This window comes from Homalodisca vitripennis, chromosome 8 (assembly GCF_021130785.1).
Source record: "Homalodisca vitripennis isolate AUS2020 chromosome 8, UT_GWSS_2.1, whole genome shotgun sequence".
NCBI lineage: Eukaryota > Metazoa > Arthropoda > Insecta > Hemiptera > Cicadellidae > Homalodisca > Homalodisca vitripennis.
Window position 1 is genome coordinate 115,637,242 of NC_060214.1, and position 22,317 is coordinate 115,659,558.

A 22,317-nucleotide genomic window follows, 5' to 3' on the forward strand; every position below is an offset into this window, starting at 1 on the left:
GACCAGATAAAGAAAAGGGAGAAAGTAAATACATTGTACAAAATAGACATCTTTATTACATTTCCTGAACAATACGCATTATTAACATAATTTAATCTTAATATCAATATTATTTTTTGAATCCTAACTATAGATATAAGGCATTTGATCATTCTGTCTGATGTATTAAACTGAAGTTGTGTTTATTTTGTAAAAAACTAGACATAATAATTACAAACAATATATAAAAATACAAAAATTGGAAAGCTAGTTTTTAACGTTTGCAGTACAAAACAGCAAACAGAGAATGTTTGAAGTGACAAAAGAAACTGTGACCCAAAATGAAAAAAAATGTGCGAATGAATTCTAATATGAATGAACTCTAATATATAACACAAATAAACAAAAATAGAATAATTGAGTTTATACAAAAATATTTTATAACCGTTATACAAATCTGATCACAATAACAAATAAAACTATTTGTTTACTAACCATAAGCATTTGATGCTGAAAACAAGTGGAATGTTTTACCTTAAAAGATATTTTGTACTTTGAGACAATATTGTTCTAAATATACCCTTGAAGGTGCAAAATTGGAAAAGAAAACTATAAAAATTACACAATACCATTCAAAACATAAATCTCAACATTATAGTTGGCTGTACAATTATTTTCCATGATATTTATTAGTATGATCCCAATTATTATCGTATTCGTACCAAGTCATGAAACCACAGTTTCACGTTTTATTGATAAACACAATAAATCAGTTTTCTTTATTGTTTAATATCGTAACACTGTACAGTATTTGGTTGTTTTCAATCTTGATATAAGTACATAAACCAACTGCTATTGGAACAGAAAAAAAATTCCATTCCTGACCTAGTATGAACAAATCAATAAACAGCACTACTAGAATGTTAATAAAACATAACAAAATGTTAATAATGAATAAAACAATGTTCTACATTTCCGAGCCTATATATGCATTATATGAGCTGCATCAAAGTTGATCAGAGACTGTAAATTAGATCTGATTAAATCACAATTTACATCTCAGCTGAGGTTGTTTCTTCTTAGGTTTTGGCGCACTGCAATAAAAATGAGCACTAGTGCTTGATAAATAAATGTACTTTGTTTTTTTTATTGTTTGAGAATATTAATTTCAATATATCAACGTTATACATTAAATTAAGACCTGAAACAACTGAGGCATTACGTCAACTTCCACAACAGCATAACAAGCTTTGACATTATCGCACCGCGCTTAAAGGGTTAATAACATCACCATTTGTTTTGTTATTTACTTATTAATGATTTTGTTATAAATGAACAAGTAATTAATTACGTTCTTAAACTGTTTACTTGACCAACTGTTACGGTGACTTACGTAAATAGGTAAAATTTATATTTATATTTTCATTTATTTACTGAAAACTAAGTGCTCATTTACAGAAACAGTGTTGTTTGTTATATTTAAATACTCAAGTAAGTTGCAATAAAAATTTATTTAATAATCAGAAAGAAATTTATTTTAAATCATATCAACATGACAACTAGTTTTTATCAGAATCGACAGTTAGGGTATTGACGATTTGAAATTAGTATTGCATAATCTTGCGTACAAACTCTCAGTAAAAGTTTTGTTTACAATGTTGAACCAAAATTTTGAAAATGTTACTGAACGGTATTGGTAAATAACTAACAATCATGAATAAATACTAAGTATTAACATCAGATTTATTCTTCCCCAAACAAACAGACCAACTCATTCAAAAAGCCGCCACTAGAATTTTATAGACCTATCCATACATCGTGCTGCCATCTGACAGATTGTTAGAGAACTATTTCAATTCCAAATAGACTCCAAACTTTCTCCATTGATATTCAACAATATCACGTTCTACAATGCGCCAAATATTGACTTTTATCAAGTCAACTTTATTGAAAAAGGTATCAAAACAACATTTCAACTGGACTGTAAGTAACTTTCGTTACTGCATAAGGTATCATGATATAATAAAATCTATAATGTAAACATTTACTAGAAATAGAAATGAAATGAATACCATCAATTTACACACAGACTGTTGCAGAATTACAGTAAGTCACACTATGTACATATCTGACAGCTGCAATGTGGGCAGGTGAGAATTAGTATAAAATTTGCCCTTATTGACCCTTACACTGTCAATGTGAAATGGTAGGGATTCCAAGTCCACAAGTCCCTTTAATATCAGAAATAACAGTGAAAAGGTTTTATCATGAGATTCAATAACTAAGATCGTTTGTACCTTCTAAGGACTAAGTTTTGAAAGTACAAAAACAACACATTATATTATACAACGGTAAAAGATGTTACTTATAACTTCATACAAAATTTGCATACAAGTGAGGCATATATTATTTTATATCAATATAAAAAATAGATTGCAAAACTGAAAATTAAACATTGCGCCTTAGCTTTCATGTGCACTGTGACTAATTTAAAAACAACATTAATCACTGAAAAATTTAATGATATTAATATTTTTATTTAAATATAAATTCTGTTTTGATACCTGATTTTTATTCAATTGTTTTGGATAGTAAGATATAACTTTATAAATAATATAAAAAACATAAAACTGATCTTAATAGGAGAGTACTGAAAGTAAATTTAAGTTAGTAAATATGTATTTCTTTGTTTTTTTATTCTTTGTTAAAACTGTATGAAATAATCTTAGTAAAATTTTATGTAGAAAATGTTAAGAAGTCTAAGAATAAACACTTCTTCAATAGTAAGATATATTTTTTTTAATATTTGCTATTGTTACTATTTTATTATTACAACATACCCATATTTATAAAGTGTTGGTCACATTAAACAATATTAAAATAATAAAAGGAAGTAAACATCAAAACAAAAATATTGGAGGAAAAATATTGCTAAAAATATCATTAGGGCAATTGCATATGTGCAATGAAATAGCAGCGACATGTAAAATAAATTTGCCCGAAAATTATTTTTACATATAGGTCTATGTATGTATAAAATGGATCAAATAGTACAAGGCCATATTGGGTGTGGCAAATGGACGGATATTAATGGTTAGTAAAACTTATCAATAAAACATAAAATAATTATTCTGAGATCTTAAACTAAAATACATCATCCAAAATCGCATCCAAGATATATAAAAATGCAAATTGTACATATACAACAGTACAATTCAAAAATTATTTTTGAATTTAGGTCCAAGCATTTAATTGTACGCAATTTCCAAGTTGTATGAGAATGTATATGTTTCGTCAAAGGACGGACATTAATGGTAAGTAAAACTTATCAATAAAATATACAATAATTATTCTATGCTAAAATACAATTGCAGTTAAGGTATGTAAAAATGTAAATCATTTGTTGCAAATTATCTGTACAAGTTTGTTCAGAAATTATTTTTAAATTTAGACCCACGCAATTAATTATACAGAATGTTTTAAGTTGTATGAGAATGTATTTGTTTGGTCAAGGGATGGATATTAATGGTAAGTAGAACTCATCAATAAGATATACAGTAACTATTCTGAGATATTATGGTAAAATACATTAACATCATCGAAAATTGCAGTCGAGATATGTAAAAATGCAAATTGTACATATTAAAACTGTACAATTAGTTTGTTCAAAAATTATTTTTAAATTAAAGGACTACGCATTTAATTGTACAGAATGTATCAGGTTGTAGGAGGACGTATTTGTTTGGTCAATTGTCGGATATTAATGGCTATTAAAACTTATCACTAAAATGTACAAAATTATTCTGAGATACTTTGCTGAAATACAATAACATGATACAAAATTACAGTAAGATATGTAAAAATTCAAATTTTACATATTCAAATTAGATAATTAATATGTTAAACAATTATTTTTAAATTGATGTCCATGCATTCAATTATATGGAGTGTTTCAAGTCGAATGACATATTTGTTTGGTTAATGGACGGACATTAATGGTATCTTTTAAATTAAATATATAACAATTATATTGAAACACTAACTTAAAATACCATAAAGCAAAAAGTTATATAAAAACCCTAATTGTAAAAAATACTACAGAAAAACTTAAACTAGATATGGACGGCAAATGTATGTGCAGTAATGCAAAATATATTATCCGTTAAAACAAATTGTATCCATTATAATTATATTGAGATACTATGTTAAAATACCACTAGGTAAAAATTATAAAAAAACCAATTGTATAAAATACTGTACAAAATATGTTATACCAGATATGGACGGCAAATGTGCGTGCAGTAATGCATAAGCATTTGATACAGCCTAAGTACTAATGTAAATGAAGATTTAAAATCTATTCAAGTATGAAAGAACGATGTCACTTAAATTCTATTATAACTGCATCTGGTTGTAGTTGATTGGAATGGACATGATGTTGAGAAGTGTACTATCCACTTCAGAGTCTGAATGGGAACGACATGAATATGACGAAGGCCGCTACGGTTGTAATCACAATGACACTAGCTCTGTTTGCACTAGAACCCGTCTGAAATTACAAAAAATATTACTCAATTTTAGAACGGTTTTAAGAACGGCAGTTACATTTTAAAAAGCAACTATATTATATACGCTTAACTGAACCAAGCATCGTCTGATTACTTAATCTGCAAAGCTAATTTCTTTGCTGGCGTTGCATTTAACAACTGAACAAAGCAAGTTGTTTGTGTTTTGATTTTGTAAAACTAATAAAGCCAACACAATAATAATTATTTATTTGTAATAATAAATAATTACAACTTTTCATTCAATATGATATCAAAACCCCGATATTTGTATATTTCTTCAGATATAACGATAATATTGGATAACTTATATCGATATCAATATAGAAAATATCGAAACGATAATATCGATATATATTGATATCGATAATATCGCAACATCCCTATCTATACGGGCCAGTTTAGGTTATGTTCGTTTGTTTAGTATACGAGTTAAATATAAACCTCAGACAGGCTTGTTACAGAGTTGTAAATGAATCTTTATTAAATTTTAAACATTTTAACAAATTATATCTGGCCAAAATTTGACATCTTGTAAAGAATAATCGTGTAAAGCAGTCTAATGGTCATGTTAATGTAAGTTATGTTGATATTTGTTAGCAATTGTATATAGTTAATATTATTTTTATAAAACATTGGTTATTTTATTTATCCCTTCCTGTTCCCTTCCCTTTAATGATGGAGTGCCTTTAGACGAATTAGTGTTGCCTACATTGCCTTTGGATATAAATTTCTTACCAAAATCAAATATGGTGATAAATATTTAACAATAGTGTAACATCAATGTATAATTGTGTTTTGAAATATGTATCTTTATATATATATATATATTTCTTTTGTGCGTGTGTATGTCACTGAACTCCTCCTAAACGACTGGACCGATTTTGACAAAATGTTTTGTGTGTGTTAAAGGGGATTCGAGAATGGTTTAGCTTTAAAACTCTCTCAAATTTAAATTGTTTATTTAATGAATGTTTTATTTATAAATTGTTGTCGATTTTTGAATGTTTTACCTTCAATCCGGTAGACTGCAATAAGACACGTAATACAAAGTGAACTGATACTTAACAGCTGTTAATACTTTCAGCTGAAGTTCATCATCATTTGTTTACATTTAAAATTTAGAACATTTTTACTGTAAAGTGCTTGATCAGTAGTGTAATGCAGATTGCATAGAAGAAGGTATTGCCTAATTTTAAATTTAGATTGCACCAATGATCAATAAACTATCTAATGCAATGAAAATTCTATTAAACGCTGTTATAAAAACCACCTAATTGTACAAAGCCATGAATGTTTGCACATAATCGAATAACAAATAATAATCGAATAATAATCAAATTAATCGAATTTGGTTAGATCAAAGGTAAATAAAAAGGGCCGAAAGAAGATGCTTTATGATCGAAATTGGTTTTCGTTGATACATTTTCTTGATCGGAGCACAAGACAAACTCCACAATAACACTGGAAATATCTTAGAGAAAAAATTAATTTTATCACATCGAATTTGATTCTTTATAACCTAATTGGTTTATCGAGATTCATCCATATAAATTAATTGTACTGAATAACTTATCAACACCTAGCAAAAACCACACAAGATAGTGGCAGGAAATTAGGTACATACCTTCATAATGCGCCCAAGAGGCTCACGAAGGAACGACTATCAATTATCTCAGGAATGTTTAGAATGTGATAGAAAAAGAATACGTGAATATAGTGTACTGTTTTTTTTTTCAACTGGAAATTGTGTGCGAAGCCATGGGCAACTGCTAGTAATTATCTAGAAACTTAAAAGCAAGTTAGCTCCTAAAACAGAAACGTTGTCCGTAAAATTTGTTAAGAAGCAATGATTTTGCTCACAGCAAGCGATCCACCATAGTTTCAAAATTACTGAATTTCTTGCCTGAACTTGATACCTATGAACTTCTTGACATGAAGACCTATCAATGGCCTAGATATCTGCCACAGGAGTCAAAGACTTATGGTACAGAGTAAATTCTGGATATATTAAACGTTATAGCAAATGCATTGCACTGGTGAATGTAGGTATATAAGAGTCACTCTGTAATTTTAGAGATATATGAAGAGTTTTTGTTCAATGGACTTTTGAAGTCAGATTTTCCATTGATTGAAACCACTCAGCCACATAACTTTTGCTATGGAGTCAAAATATTTACGAATCTCACCATGAATTTTGGTTCCAAAAGAAAAGCGACGATCATGCAAGTTCTAGATTGAAGAATTACCAGAAGTAACGAAAAATTCTAAAGTGTTTAGAGCATGTGATAAGAGGCATTGTGGTGCAAAATTAAACCCTTATTGTTCAAGTCTTGAACTTCTGGCAAACATTGTTCAATGTACGAACTTGCTACGTCAGTCCTCTGTTTCTCCAGCTTAATTGCCTTAACCAATCCCATATTCCTGAAGAGAACAGTGTACATTACTTTCTTCGCTGATTGCTGTTTCTTGACCATTGTGTTATTTGTTCATCTTTACCATCAATACGCAGTTTTCTCCTTGAGTTGAAAGATCATAAAATGGTTTGTATGACTCATCACTAGTAAAAATTTTGGAAATATTCTTATGACCACCATTACTAAGCAGTTGGATAGTCTACTGGCTGATTCTCACACATACACTTTTTAGCACATCCGTCAAATCGTGATACAAAAATTGAAAAAGATTTTCTGACTTTTAAAAAGTCATGCAATATTATTCTTGGATGTAATCCAAAGGGAAGCTTCAATAATTTAATAAGTGTACTGTCTGTTCTCTTAGATCATAACGCGCACTCAACATTCTCTTGAGTAACAGCGTAATGCAGCCTACCTGAACGTTTGTCGACTTGAAGAGAATTACGGCCCTTCAAAACTCTGAATACCACAGAAAAACAGTAGCACGGAATCAAAGATGCAGAACCAAAAGCAATTTTAAGACGTTTGACACAATTCTCTTGAGATAAATGGCCTTTAAAATTATAGCCCGAAAATACTCTTTCAATAACTCTATGACTTCACAAAATTTCACAAAGCTGTAAAGAAAACACTACATCTACATTTGCACTTTTTCTCGTAGACCTAATCTATTCATGAGATGCAAACACAGTTTATAAAGTACAAAGGCTATAAATGAGTTCTGAATAAGTGAAACTTCATTTAGAATAAGAGAGCAGAAAAATAATTTTCCTTCATAAAAACAAATCTTATATACTTGAATGTAATTTAATTTTTAAAATAAAAAAAATTACTTACAGTATATATTTTTTTAGTTAACACATAAGAAATAGCAGAATTATTCCACTACAAAACAATGTCAATTGAAAGAGAAAACTAAACAACATACAAACAAAAAAAGTTTTGATTAATATTTAAAAAAACTGTAAAAGTTATATAATAGCAACTTCATTTGAGTAATTCACATTATAATTAACATTGGCAAAGATGCAATTTTTTTTTTCTTTACTTTAAAAAATGTATAACTCTGCTCAAGTCAATATCAGAGTTGAAAATCCTATAATACTTTAGTATCATATATATTTACATACTGTGCAAAAATCAGAATTTTATACAATGTTCCACCAGAGATATATAGGACTAAAACTTGAAAAAATTTTGATTTTTTAAAATCATAAAAATGAGGTAACAGTTTCAAAGCTAAAAATCTATTTTATGTTAATAAGCTATGAGATCTAACTAAACTAGTTTGAACTATGATAAATCAACACTGCTTTGTTTTTAAGCTTCTAAAATGTTAGCTAATAAAATGAGGCTATTTCGGGGATAACAATTTTTACCGCAAACAATACAGATGTCAGCGTTTTGTTATGCAACGTCCACATATACAGACATTGACATTAATCGTTAACCTTCTCCTAATATTTCGCACAGAAGAAAAGAAACCGTCATTACTAATGTCAATTCCCTCTGCCTGTATGATAATTGAAATGATTTTTTATATTGACAGAATTTTAAAACAGCTATTCCCTAATTTATAATTTTAATTTGACACCTTCTGTCCTCAGTTGTACACAGAATCTTCCTACCTATTTAATTTTTCTATTCTATAACAACCATATAGTAGTATATTAGTAGTTCATGTCCGATTTACTCACAATGACATAGTAATTGCAGCGGTCTCCGGCGCAGCATTCGGCGCATTGCCAGTCCTGGTACCAGATGTGAGTGCAAGTACCCATGTAGTTGCGTCTCGTGTGCACACATTCCTTCTTTGTGGCGCAGCGCTTTGAAATGTAGTATTGTTTCTTGGCTCCCTGTGACCAATACGGCTGGGCTGTTGAAAATAACTTCGGATTAAAGCGAAATCCAGTTAAATATAACTAAGGTACATCTAAAATTGTTGGATTTGTTAAACAAGAAGCTTAAAAAGGAAGGTTGCCACCATGACATTTTTTGCACCATAAAGATTTGTCACCATGGTAATGCAGATCGGTTTCACGTTAGGAAAAACACTTTTAAGTCAGTTAAAGACATTTTACTTTAATTTTCCTTTTTGTAAAACAATAAACATTGTTATTGAAATGATAAAATTTTTGTACTGTACAAAACAAGTACAGAAGCATAAAAAACGTACGGTGAAGGAAGAAAGATTTTGTGATTAGCTTATTGTACCATATTAGATTGTAAAGCTTCTAAACTAAAATAGAATTAATTTATTTAATAGTAAAAATAAATTCTACAAAAATAATAATTTAATGATTTAGACACCTAACATAGAAGCATCAAATTTATAAGCCTATTTCAATAAATGGTATATGATACACACCATTATTTATTATTGACTTTCTTCATATATTTACTTAATTATTGGTAACTGGAATTCGTTATTATTTGAATATTTACGAAAATCACTACTTACTTCCCCACTTTATTTCAGAAAGGCACATGTCTTCGTCAGGGTTGCAGGTTTTGATAGTTTTAAGGCACTTCCCATTGTTGTCGTCTTGATTCTCGCACACATAACATTCCATGGAATAACCTGTAAGATTATAAATTAGTTTTTGTTACTCCAAGATCGCATATTTTACATACATTGTTTAAAAATCCAGTATTTCTAGTGTTTGGTGTTAGGTTTTCTCTGAAAGGAAATTCCTTTACTGCCTGAGAGTTGAATAGATAAGGGTAGAGTTGCAAATCTTAGTGGGGCTGTGAACACTCACCACTAATACGCTCTGAAGCTCATCCACCATTTTGAGTGTTTAATACTAGAGTTCTAACTGGCCTGGCCTTTGCAATTAACTCTTCAGACCAAGCCCATATTATTCAAGAGGCAAAAGAACAACCTACTCTAAGATTAGAAAGAATAGATATCTAATCACAAACTAACTATTGAAAATACAACAATGAGAGTTACAATAACATTTTGTATATTTTCACTTTTAACAGGTCACTGTTATTGGTGACTTGTTAAATTGTGTTCCTATTAAGACCAAATTTCTAAACAAGATGAATATATGTGCAATGTTTTTGAATACGTTATTTTAGAATTATGGAAAAGTCATTAAATTACCATCTTAACTTTATTCTTCACTGAGCAGTTCAAAAAAATTTAGCATTGGTCTTGTTAGGGAACTCTTAAAATCAGTACTTTGTTATTTTCCGGAAGCCAATATTTTTGGAAGAGTTTTTCTTCTATAATAACTACATTATTAGAACGAACAAACTATATGACTTACTGAGACAATTACATGTCATTACGATGGTTCTTATTTCTGCCTGCCAAAAAAGAACGATGTCAGGAAGGAGGCCACTCTGTCCCTATCTACTACTTGTTATTAGGCTATGTAAGTAAATAAATAAGTATGTAGGTATAAAAAATATAAAAAATTAATGAGCACTCAAGTGATCTGAGTTTGAATTTGAGTACTATCTTGAGGGATTTTTATTGTTAGAAGTGCGTGTTGGTGCCAGAAGCCCTCGCAGCCACACTGATGGCCTGGGGCATATCTTATTTGTACTTTCCCGATCCCAAACATCCAAGATGGTCCTTGTGATCTAACGTCAGAAAAGTTGACTGTTCTAGGATATAATCTGAGGTCGGGAAAAGTACCGATGAAAAATGCCCCTGCCCATCGACGGGCTTCTGGCAGAAAAAGTAAAATATCTCAAGATAATTCATGTAAACTACAAGGCAATACTGCCTTGCAATCTACGCAGAGTGGTATTTTATTTAAGTAGGTTGTACATACACACAGTTCATTTTAGGTTAGTTTTGCTCATTCATTAAATTAATGACAGTTAACTTATGGTTATGTATTTTAAATTATTTAATACGCTTGAATAAAGTTCAATTTAGTTTTGTTTACATAATTTTTTAATTTACTTTTATCTATACCAGTAGGACTTTCAAGATTCACGTTATTAACCTACTGCAATCGGCCTTCTAAATATAACAATTTAATTTAAGAAATAAGTGGGTGAAAATGATGAACAAGTCGTAGAATATGAAAAGTGGTACTACTTTTCTTGCAAGATAGGAAATTACGGTTAGCCTAAATGAATTTACAACATTTACATCCCCTGTCAAGTTGTTCCCAAGCTCGCAGTAATGTCTGGAGGCATTTTGTGATCATACACTCTAGAATTTGATCTTTGAGTGGTATCTACAAGTTAATCTTAAGGAATGTTTTCTTTCGTTACCATCGGCATGATCCCTAACGCGTTGATGGATGAAGACAACTACGTCAGCCCAATATGAACTGTTATTCTCATAAGTTTTTTATAATACCCACCTACGTGGGTATACCCACGTACGGTAACGTTTTACATTTTGTTAAGCCAAAACGTCATGAATTCACTATTTACGTATTGTATCCAAAGACAGCTTGACCCAGCTGACTTCAGTAATGACCAATTGATATGACAGTTCACAACCACAAGATGCACACTGCAGGTGTAAAACAAAGAATTGCTTGCCACCAGAAAAGTGGTTCCATTTTTAATATTCTGCAACACTTTTATGTTTTTATCTCCATCCCTTTTATTGTTTTGTTCGGCAGAAAAATTACATTAGGTTAATATTTTCAGGGCCATCGCCCATTTTTAAGGTGTGCTAAAAGAGCCAACATCCGTTTAAACGAACATCATATATGAAAAGAAATCAAAATCATTCAATCAAAATAGAGTATAACTTTTGTAATACTCTTGTATTTAATAAGCCTTAATGTTTATTTGTTTGCATTATTTAGTTCTCATTTTATATTAAAACACATGACCAGTACACATAGTTTGTTTATGAATTACAACTAGATTGTGAAGTATTGCAACTAAACATTTTTCAAATAATCAAGTGTAAAAGTTGATTTAGGCCTATTAATAGAGTTTTGATTTTATATACCATGATAAATGTCAGTGAAAAGCATAACACCATTTACAGTTGTCAGGAGTTTTTCAACAGTGCATCAAAGTGAGGGTAGGGTACGATAAGCGGACCCGGTTATTTATATAATCGAAGAATGTAATCATCGATACCTAATATTCGAATCTCAAATCCTAGACTATCAATCGATATAAAAGTAACTATAGTCCTCAATAACAATCATATGTTTTAAATTAATAAACGAATTTAATATTTACAGTGATCAAACAAATTATTATAACCAAAATTATGAAAACTGAAGACGACTATATTTGCTCCCCTCGCAGTTACAGTTGTTTCTTTTCCACAAATTTAACATAATGGTTTTTTCGGTAGGCCTACTTTGGGATTATACCGACCACACCAGCATGAATAACACAAAAATATAAATTTATAGAAACAAACATGATAAAACGAAAAAAACAACTCTTTAATTACAAAATTACAAACTTACAATGATTATTTGTTAATTGTTAATGGGGTCAGATTCCGTTATATGTCCCCAACGCTTAAACTTTTTTCAATGAACTTAGAACGTTATAAAACGATGTAGTTGAGTAACAGAACTAACATTCCATCAATCAACAAGCATTTCCAGGTATTGTGATCGGTATTGTTGTCGCTGTTATCTTATCTTTCTCGAGAATCCCGATTACGGCAGGCCGTGCAGCATCACATGATTATTTAAGTTTTTGCACGGTACATAATCGCCTTTTTCATTACAATTCAATTTATATTTCTGATCAGCCCCTCTAAAATTTGATATAATTACTGATAGGTACTATCTCGAGGGATAGGTTTTTCTTTTGTTGACATCAGCACGGGGCTTCGGTGGTGCTGCCCCGCGGAGACGTTAAAAAGGGGGTTTTTAAACCCCTTTTTTTTTTTAAAAATGTAGGGGTTTTTGGGGGGAAAGGTGGGGGGGGATTTAATTTTTTCTTTTTATTTGGCCCCTTTTTAGGGGGGGTTTCGTAAAATTTTTGTTTTTATTCTTTGTTTTAAATTTTTTTTAAAAAAGTTTTTTTTTTGTTGGGGTTGGGGTTTAAACCCGTTTTTTTTTTTTTTTATAAATTTTAAATTTTTTTTGGGGGGTTTTTTTTTTTTTCCGTTTTTTTGTGCCCTTTTTTTTTTTGTTTTTTTTTTTGGTTTTATGTTTTTGGTTTTTTTTTTTTTGGTTTTTTTGTTTGTTTTTTTTTTTTTTTTGGGGGTTTTTATTTTTGTTTGTTAAAAAGGTCCCTTATCCCCTTTTTTTTTAATTATTTTAAAAAAATTTTTAAAAAAATTTTTTTTGTTATTTTTTTTAAATTTTTTTTTGTGTTTTTGTCTATTTTTTTTAAGGTGGGGGTTTAAAAAAATTTTTTTTTTTTTGTTTTTTGGGTTTAATTTTTTTTTATTTTTTTAAATATGGTGCTTTTTTTTTTTTTTTTTAAGGGCCCCTTTTTTTGTAAAAAAAATACTTGGTTGGGGAAAAATTTTTTTTTTTTTGGTTTTGTGGGAATTTTTTTAAAAAAGTTAAATTTTTTTAATTTTTAAAAAAAGGGTTTTTTTTTAAAAATTTTTATTTTTTGGAAGAATAATTTTAAAATTTTTTTTTTAATTGTTTGGGGAGAAAAGAAATATTAAAATCAAATTTAAAAAATTTTTTTTTGTGTTTTTTTTTTTTTCTTTTTAAAAAAAAAAACCCCTTAAATTTTTAAATGTTTGTATTGTTCAAAAAGTTCCTTTTGTTTTTTTGGTTTTATTTTTTTTGAGTAATTATTTTTGTTTTTGTTTTTGGATTATTTTTTTGGAAAAACCAAAAATCCCCCAAGGTATTTTTTTTTAGGTTTTTGTTTAGTTTGTAAAAATTTAAAAAATATGTTTTTTTTTTTTTGGGAAGGTTATTGGAAAAAAATAATTTTATAATAAAAAAAATTTTTTTTAAATGGGTTTTTTTTATTTTGTTTATTTTATTTTTTTTTGTTATTTAAATCTGACGTTTGGTTAATTGGTTTGGACTTTTTTTTTTGGGGGTTTAAAAAAAATTTTTTTTTTTTTTTTTTTTTGTAACTGGTTTTTTGGGTTTATTTTGGGGTTGGGTTATTTTTTCCCAAAAAAATGGTTTTTTAAAAAAAAATTTTTTAAAGAATTTTTTCCCCTTTTGAAAATTAAAAACCCAAAAAATTTTTTTATTGTTTGTTTTTGATGTTTGGGGGTTTTTTTTGGGGGTATGGGGTTTTGGGGGTTTTTTAACTTTTGTTTTTTAGAGTTTTTTTGAAAGGTTTTTTTTTTCTGTTTTTTGTCCCTGGTTTTTTTTTAAAATTTTTTGTTTGGTTTTTTTGGTTTTGGTGGGGTTTTTGGGGCCCTTTTTGTTTATTTTTTTTTTTTTTTCTTGTGATCTTGTTTTTTTTGGTTTTTTTGTTTTTGTCTTTTATTTTTTTTTTTAGCTTTGGGTTTTTTTTTTGGGTTTTTTTAAATTTTTTTGTTTTTTTTTAATTTTTTTTTTTGTAAAGGGGTTTTGCTTTAAAAAATTTTGAATTTTTTAATTGCTTCCCTTTTTTTTTTTTTTTAAAAAATTTAAAAATGTTTTTGGGTTTTTTTGTTTTTTTGTGGGTTAATTTTTTTTTTGGGGAAAAAATTTTTTAAAAATTTTTTTTTTGTTTAAAGGGTTTTTTTTTGGAAAAACCCCTTTTGGTTTTGTTAATTTATTTATTTTTGCCATTTTCCAAAAGGGAATAAGGGTTTTTTTTATTTTTAAAAAAAAATTTAAAAAAAAAAAAAATTAAACAATAACGAGGGTTTGATAATTTAAAAATTTTAATTTTTAAAATTTTAAAAAAAATTAAACCAAAAAATAATTAAATGTAATTAAAATTAAAAAAACTTTGGGGTTTTTTAAAGGGTATAAAAGTTTGGTAAGGTGGGAAAGGGTTGGTTTGGTTTTTTTTAAAAAGGTTTTTTTAAAATTTTCAAACCGAATTTTTAAATTTCAAAAAACGATAAATTTAAGGTATTTTTTTTTATTAATTTAATTTTTATCATTTAAATTAAAAAATTTTAAATTAATTTTTTAAAAAAAATCCTTTTTTTAAAAAGTTTTAATTTTTTACTACTTTTTTTTAATTTGATGTAAAAAAATATTTTTATTGTGGTTTTTTTTTTTTTTTAATAAAATTAAAAACATTTTTAAAAATTTTAGGGTTTAAAAATAAATTTTAAAAAAATTATGTTTTTTTACTAAAGCCAAAAAAGAACAGGTTTAATTCCCCCCCCCAATTAGGAAAATATTTATTTTCAAAAAAACGGCCCCTTGTCTTTTGGGGGGGAATGGTTTTTTAAAAAATACACAATTTTTCCCCAAACTTTACCAACGGGGGGGGAGAAATTCACCAGTTTTGAGGGTTTACTGTTTTTTTTATTTAAATTTTTAACAACTGGGGGAAATTGAAGGGGAAAATTTTTTTTTCCCAATTAAAAAAATGACAATTTTTTAAATTTAGTTGGGTGTTTAAAAAAATTAAACTGTTTTTTGCTGAAAGTTAAAAAAGTTTTTAAAGGCCAAAAAAAAACATTGTCATAATAAAAAAATTTTTTAATGGGAAATAAAAAATTTGGGTTAAAATTTTTCTTGGGAAAAATTTTTTTTAGTTTTTTGGTATTTTTGGGTTTAAAATTTTTTATTTTGTTTTGAAAATTTTTATCTTTTTGGGTTTGTTTTTTTAAAAAAAATTTTTTTAAAACGGGGAAATTTTAATAAAAATTTAAATTTTTTAAAATTTATAAGTGTTGTTTTAAAAATAAGGCCTCATAACAGGGTTTTTTGGGCCCTATTTTTTCCTTTGTTGGGGGGGTTTTTTTTGGATAGAAGGAAATTTTAACAAGTATTTTTAACCCAAAATTGGGAAAAAAATTTTTATTTTTAAATTAGGTTTGAAAATTTTAAAAAAAAAAGGAAGGGAACTTATAAGGGAAGAATTTTCCAAATGGAAAAATTGTAAAGGAATTTTTTTAAAAAAGGTAAAAAACCCAAAAAGTTTAGTTTTTTGTTATAAATTAAAAAAAATGTATAAAATTTTTTTTAAAAAGGTTTTAAGATAAAACAATACTTTAATTTTTTTAAAAAAAAAAAATTACAAAAAAGGGCAAAAATTAAACCTTTTTGGAATCAATTTTTTAAAAATTTTTTAAATTTTTTTTAAAATTTTAACCCCCGGGTTTTTTTTTAAAAAAAAAAAAAAAAGGGTTTTTTACTTTTAGGAAAAAAAATTAAATTATTTTTAAATTTCTGGCTTTAAAAAAATTTGAACATAAAAAAAAACCCCGGGGTTTTGGGGAGGGAAAAAAAAAAAAAAAATTTTTTTTAATTTTATCCAAGGTTGTTATTAAAAGGGGCGGACCAGATAAATTTTTTTTTTCACTAAAATAACCCCTTTCTTTTTTTTTTTTTTTTTTTACAGTGGAAGTTCCTAAAAAAAATTTTTTATTTTGGGGGTTTTTTTTTTAATTTTGAACGATTTAAAAAAAAATTTACTATTAAGGACATTTTTTTTTAAAATTTAAAAAAAATTTTAATAATTCCCGCAAAAAACCTTTTTTAAAATTTTTTCCCAAAAAAAAACCCCCGGTTTTTTCGGGAAACCAAAAAATAAAAATCAAAAGGGAAAAAACAAAACCGGTTTTTTTTTATATTTTGAATTTTTTATTTCTTAATTGTTTCAAGAAAAATTTTTAAATTTTAAAATTTATTCTTTTTAAACCCTAAGGGGCCTTAAAAATTTAAAAGTATTTTAAAAAATTTAAAAAAAAACTAAATAATTCGAGGATAACAACCTTTTTATAACTTTTCTTGAACTTTAAATTTTGCCTCTATATTCTCTTCATTTATAATTAAAAAACTAAAATAAAGTCGTTTAAAAAAAAAATTTTTTGTTAAAAAAAAAAGTAATGCTTAAAAAAAAAATGACCCAAAATTTTCCAAAAAAAATGGTGAAAAAAATTATTTTAAAAAAAAAAAAAATTAAAAAAAAATTTTAAACCAAAAGGGGAATAAAAGATCTTTTTGTTATTTCAATTTTTAATTTATTTTTTTTTTTAAAAAAAAACAAAAAAAATTTTTTAAAAAAAGGGGGTGAAATGTTTTTTTATTGTTCATTTAATTCTAGGGAAATGGGGTGTTTAAAAAAAAAATTTTTTTTATTTAAATTAAAAAAGGTCCGCTTATTGTAACATCCAAGTTTTTTTTTTTTCTTTAAAAAATTTTATAATTTCAAAAGGAAATTTAAGGTATTTAATTTTTGTAAAGTTTCTGGCTTCCTAAAAAAAAATGGTTTAGGGGGGGAAATAAAAAAACAAAAGTTTGAAATAAAAATTTTAAAAAAATTTTTCCCTGTTTTAACATTTTTGTTTTAAACTAATAATTTAAGGAGTTAAAAAACCTAAAAAAATTTTTTTTTCACAAAAAGGGATAATTTTTTAAAAGTAAAGCTAGTTAGAAGGGTGTTTTTTAATTTTTTTTTAAAAGGGTTCTCCGTGATATTGAATGTCCAACGAACCAAGTATTGTCCTTACCCTGGAAATTTTTAGCCCAAAGGATTTTTGGAAAGGTACCAAAAAGGGTTTTTTTCAAAACCTTTTTTTAAGTTAATGGGGTGTAATTTTCAAAAAATGCAAATTTAGACTTTCCCTTTTAATTTTTGGGGTTTCAAAATTTTTTAAAATTAAACCCCCCATGGAAATGATTCGGGGGAGAGGAATTTTTCCCCTTCAAAAATTCCCCCCAAAAGCCCAAAATTTTCCAACCCTTTCCCCTTCCAAAAATCCAAAAAAATTTTTATATGAATTTCACGAAGGCCCAATTTTTCAAAATTTTTGAAATGTTCTTTTTTTTTTTAAAAATGCGAAACACTGGGTACTGTCGGCGAGCGTGTGATAAATATTTCCCCTATTTAGCCATAGGGGAAAGGGGATTTTCCCCCCCCCCCAAAAAAATTTGGTTTAGTGGTTTGGGTTCCCCCGGGGGAGCGGGGGCGGTTTTTTTTCGAAAGATTAAAATTAAAAATTATTTTTTTTGGGGAAAAAAAAAAAATTTTTTTTTTCAGGGGCCCCAATAATAGACCAGGATTGTATAATATTTTAGGTTTAAAATTTTATTTTTGGTCTTGGGTTTTTTTTACCTTGGGGAAAAATTTAATGTATGTTAATTTTCCCATTTTAAATTTAAACTTTTCCCCAATTTTATTAAGGGTTTGTAAATTTTTTTATCGATGGGAATTAATTTTAAAATTTTAAAAATTAATATTTTTAAAAATTTCCTTTCCCCCTAGGGACTTTTTGAAAAAAGGAAAAAAAAGGATTTTGAAGCCCTTTTAAAAAAAACACCTTTTAAAAAATTTATTTTTTAATTTGTAAAAGGTTAAAGCCAATTTTGGGAAAAAACCGGGGAAAAATTCCAAAAAAACTAAAAAAAAAATTTTAAACAAACAAAAAAAAAAAATTATAAAAATTTTTTTAAAAAAGGGGGGCTTAAATTTATAAAGAATAACTAACGTAAAAGTAAAAAAAAAATGTCTTTTAAAAATTTTAATTTTTTTTTTCTTTTATTTAAAAAAATTTTTTAAAAAATAATTATTTAAAATTTACCTTTTAAAAGTTTTTAGTTTTTGGTAAACGCCCGCGGGGTTTTTCTTGTTATTTAAAATATCCAATTTAAAATAATTTGGGAAGTTTAAAATTTTTTTATTTTTTCCCTTTTTTAAAACCCCCTTTTTAAATTTTAAAAGGAATTTTTTTTGGGGGGGAGTAAAAAAAAATTAAAATTTTTGGGGTTTTTTTTTTTAAAAATATTTTAAAAAAATTTTGGTTTGGGGGGGGTTCATCCCCCCACTCCCCCCATTTTAAAATGGCCCCCGGGTAAGGGTTTTAAAAAAAATTGAAATTGGGAAAATTTGGGAATAATTGGCAGATAAAGTAAATAAAAAAATTTCCAAATTTTTTCTTTTTATTTTTGGATTAAATTTTTTAAAAGACGTAAAAGCAAAATTTGGAAAATTTTATTTTAAAAAAAAAATACCAAAAAATTTTTTTTATTTTAAAAAATATTTTTTTTATTAGGGAATTAAAAATGTAAATTTTTTTCTCTTTCCCGGGGGTTCGAAAATTTGAAATGAAAATTTAAATTTATTATAAAACTTTTGATTATAGAGGGGCCTTAAAATTTTAAAACGGGGCATACTATAGTATTTAATAATTTGGGAAAATAAAAAATAATTATTTCAGTTGGGTTTAAAATTTTTTTTTAATTAAAAAATTCCTTTTTTTAAGCTAAAAGGGTTTTTATTAAGAAAACCAAAAAAATCACTAGGGCTAAATTTTTCTCAAAGGAATTTTTATTTTCAAAAACATCAAGACGGGACCAGAATTTCCTTTTTTTTCAAAAAAATTTAAAATTGGACCGAGGGTTTTTTTTTGGTTAAAAAGTTCTTTTTAATTTTTTTTAAATTTTTTAAAAATTTTTTGTTTTAAAAATTTTTTTTTTTTTTTCAAATTTTTTGGTAAATCGGGGTTAATATTATTTTTTTTTAAAAAAAACCAAAAAAGTTTAAAAAACCATTTTTTTTTGGGGGGGTTTTTTTTTAAAAAAAAATTTTATTTAAGGTTTTCAAATTCCCTTTTTCGTTTTATTGTTTTGCAATTTTTTTTTGGGTTTAAAGGGAAAGAAAAAAGGGTTAGACATTTTTAATTTTTTTTTCCTTTTTTTAAAACCCTTTTTAAAAGTAAATTTAAATAAGAACCCAAATTTTAAAAAACTTTATAAAAATTATAATTTTTTTAATTTTTTAAAAATTTAATGATAGGGTTTTTTTTGTATGGTTTTATGAAATAAAATTTTTTTATACTTTTTAACCTTTATTTAATGAAAATTATTTGTAAAAAAATTAAAAAAGATTTTTTAAAATTTTAAAATTAAGTGTTTTTGGGCCCGTTTTTTTGAGGAAATTTTAAAAATAAAAAGGGAATTTCCCAAAAAATTTTCCGGTAACTTTTTTAATTTTTTAAAAAATTCCCGGGCTGGGCGTTTAAAAAAAAAAAATTGGTCCCCCGGTTTTGGGTTTCCTTCCAAAAAAATTTCCCCAAACCTTTTTTTATAAAAGTTAATTGGAACCCCGTAAAAAACTTAAGTTTTTTTTGGGAAAAACAAATTTTTCAATGTTTAAAATTTGCCTTTTAATTGGCACAATGCGTATTTTAAGAAAACAGAGGCTTTTTTTTTTTTGGGGTTAAAAAAATGGTTTTTTTGGAAATTTTTTTCCCAATTTTTCTTTTTAAGCCTTTTTTTCAAACGTTTAAAAAAAATTTTAAAAAATTTTTTTTAAAAATATTAAGGAAGTTTGAATTTTATGGGAAAAAATTTGTTTTTTTAAAAATAATAATTTTTTCCCCCATTTAAACTTTTTCTTAAAATAAAAACCATTCCTATTGTGAAAAATTTTTTTTCCCAAAAAAAAATGCCCGTTGGGGTTTTTAAAAATTTTTAATTTTTGGGTTTTTACATGTTTCCCAAAATTTTGGGAATTTTTTTATTTTTTGCTTTTATGTGTTTTTTAAGGGGGAAATGCCCAAGTGATTAGAAAAATAAAAAGCGTAATAAAATTTTTTTCCCCTAGTTTGTTTTGGGCCCCTGCCCCCCCCCTTCAATAAAGGAAATTTTTTAAACCATTTGTTTTGCCTAAAAACTGTTTGGGCTTTTAAAAAAGTTATAAAAAATTTTAATTTTTTAAATTAACATTTAAAAAATTCAAAATTTTTTTGAAAAAATTTTGATTGGCAAAAACAGGAAGCCAATTTTTTGTATGAGGGCCCTTAAAATACCCTTTTAAAAAGGGGTTGGGGAACTTAAAAGTTTTCTTTTTTTAAAGTGGTTTTTTAAATTTTCTGTATAAAAGGGCGGGAAAAATTTTTTAAAAAACCCAAAAATTTTAAATATTTTTTTTACACTAATTTTAAAACAATTGATTACAAAATAAAGGTACTAGCATATTTGGGGCTTTACAGTCAATGTGAATGGTGATTAATTCTTTTTTTGTGGTGGATGAGACATTTTGGGCTTTATTGTAAATAAAATTTAAAAAACATTTCCTTTTATGAAGATAAAAGTTTTTTATTATTTGTACCCAAACAGTGTTCATTGCTTTCCTCTAGGGAAAAAAAATTACCTTGAAAACATATTATTTCTATACATTTTAGTAAAAAAGCTACAAGTGGCACTTGGTTTTTTTGGCTTTTACTATCAGTATGTTGGGGGAAAAAAATTTGGGAAAATAAGATTTTAAAGTAAGTTTTTTATGCGGAATAATTAATGTGTAACAATAAAAGCAATAAAACAAAACAAGGTTTAGTCTTAGAATAGTAACTTTAAAAATTATTTTTAAAGTATTTTTATTCTTAATCCCCAAGAGGGAGTATTTCGCTTAAAAAATAAAACTTCATAAAAAAATAAACACACTATAAAAATTAAACACTCGTCATTGGCAAATTAACTAAGTGTATGGGAACAAAATGTGCAACAATAAACAAAAGCAACACGAAAATTTAATTATTTAATATTACTTATTTAGGGGGAAATTTTAAAAAATACATAATTATATAGTTAAAAAATAGATAAAAACTAAGAATTACTCATCCCATCATGCTTGAGGTGTACAATGCTTTATCAACGTTGTCTCCATGCATAAGGTTTTTTAAACCTTGAGAAAGGGGGGGTATAAATGGCATTAAGTCTCAAGGGTTTTTTGCTTTCTTAGAATTACTGTCCGCCCTTGAGGTACAAAAAGGGTAGTCTGTGGGAAGTGTTGCTGTGGATTTTTTTTTCTTAAGGCAGATTGTTTTTTAAAACCTAATTTTCTTCAAAATTTTTACTTGAAAAAACATTTCAAGTCGGTGCCTTTCTTTTTTTGTCATGAAAATATTTTCCATTTCTTTTTTTCCCCCATTTTGCATTTTTCCTTTTTGTCACTCTTTTTAAAAGTAACACTCCAGATGAAAAAAAATTGTCAGGGGACATTTATGGACAAAAAATGGTTTCTTCTTCATGCAGCTGTGCTCCTTTGACCAGTAGAAGGAAAGTAAAAAAGTTTGTGAAACTTTTTTTCCTTTTTCTATGAGCCAAAATCCTGGTCGCAGGCAGGTCGAGTGGCCTGAGACTAAAAACTTATATTACTTGTTTTTCTTTAAATTTGGGTATTTACTCATAAACTAAAATTGCAACAACTTTTTTTTTTATTTTGGCCACCGCACTGGTCACTGACATAAAAATCTTAGATCGTCATTTAAGGGGTTTTTAAAAAAAGAAGAAGGGATGATTTTCTTCATTGGTCCCCGGAGGCTTGTGCCTCATGCCATAAGCAGACGAACACATCAT

The 22,317-nt window shown here is 27.0% G+C and overlaps 1 protein-coding gene across 1 annotated transcript in view; it reads right to left on the bottom strand.

Moving 5' to 3' along the window:
• Nucleotides 1-36: 36 nt before the first annotated feature.
• LOC124367963 overlaps nt 37-22,317 on the bottom strand; it is a 443,446-nt gene continuing 421,165 nt past the window's right edge. Inside the window, exons 2-4 of the mRNA XM_046825197.1 lie at nt 9,423-9,542; nt 8,659-8,837; nt 37-4,528 (exon numbers count right to left, since the gene is read on the bottom strand). Of these exons, the coding sequence (XP_046681153.1) occupies nt 4,439-4,528; nt 8,659-8,837; nt 9,423-9,534 (381 nt within the window). The 5' untranslated portion in view covers nt 9,535-9,542 and the 3' untranslated portion in view covers nt 37-4,438. The remainder of the gene's footprint in view (nt 4,529-8,658; nt 8,838-9,422; nt 9,543-22,317) is intronic.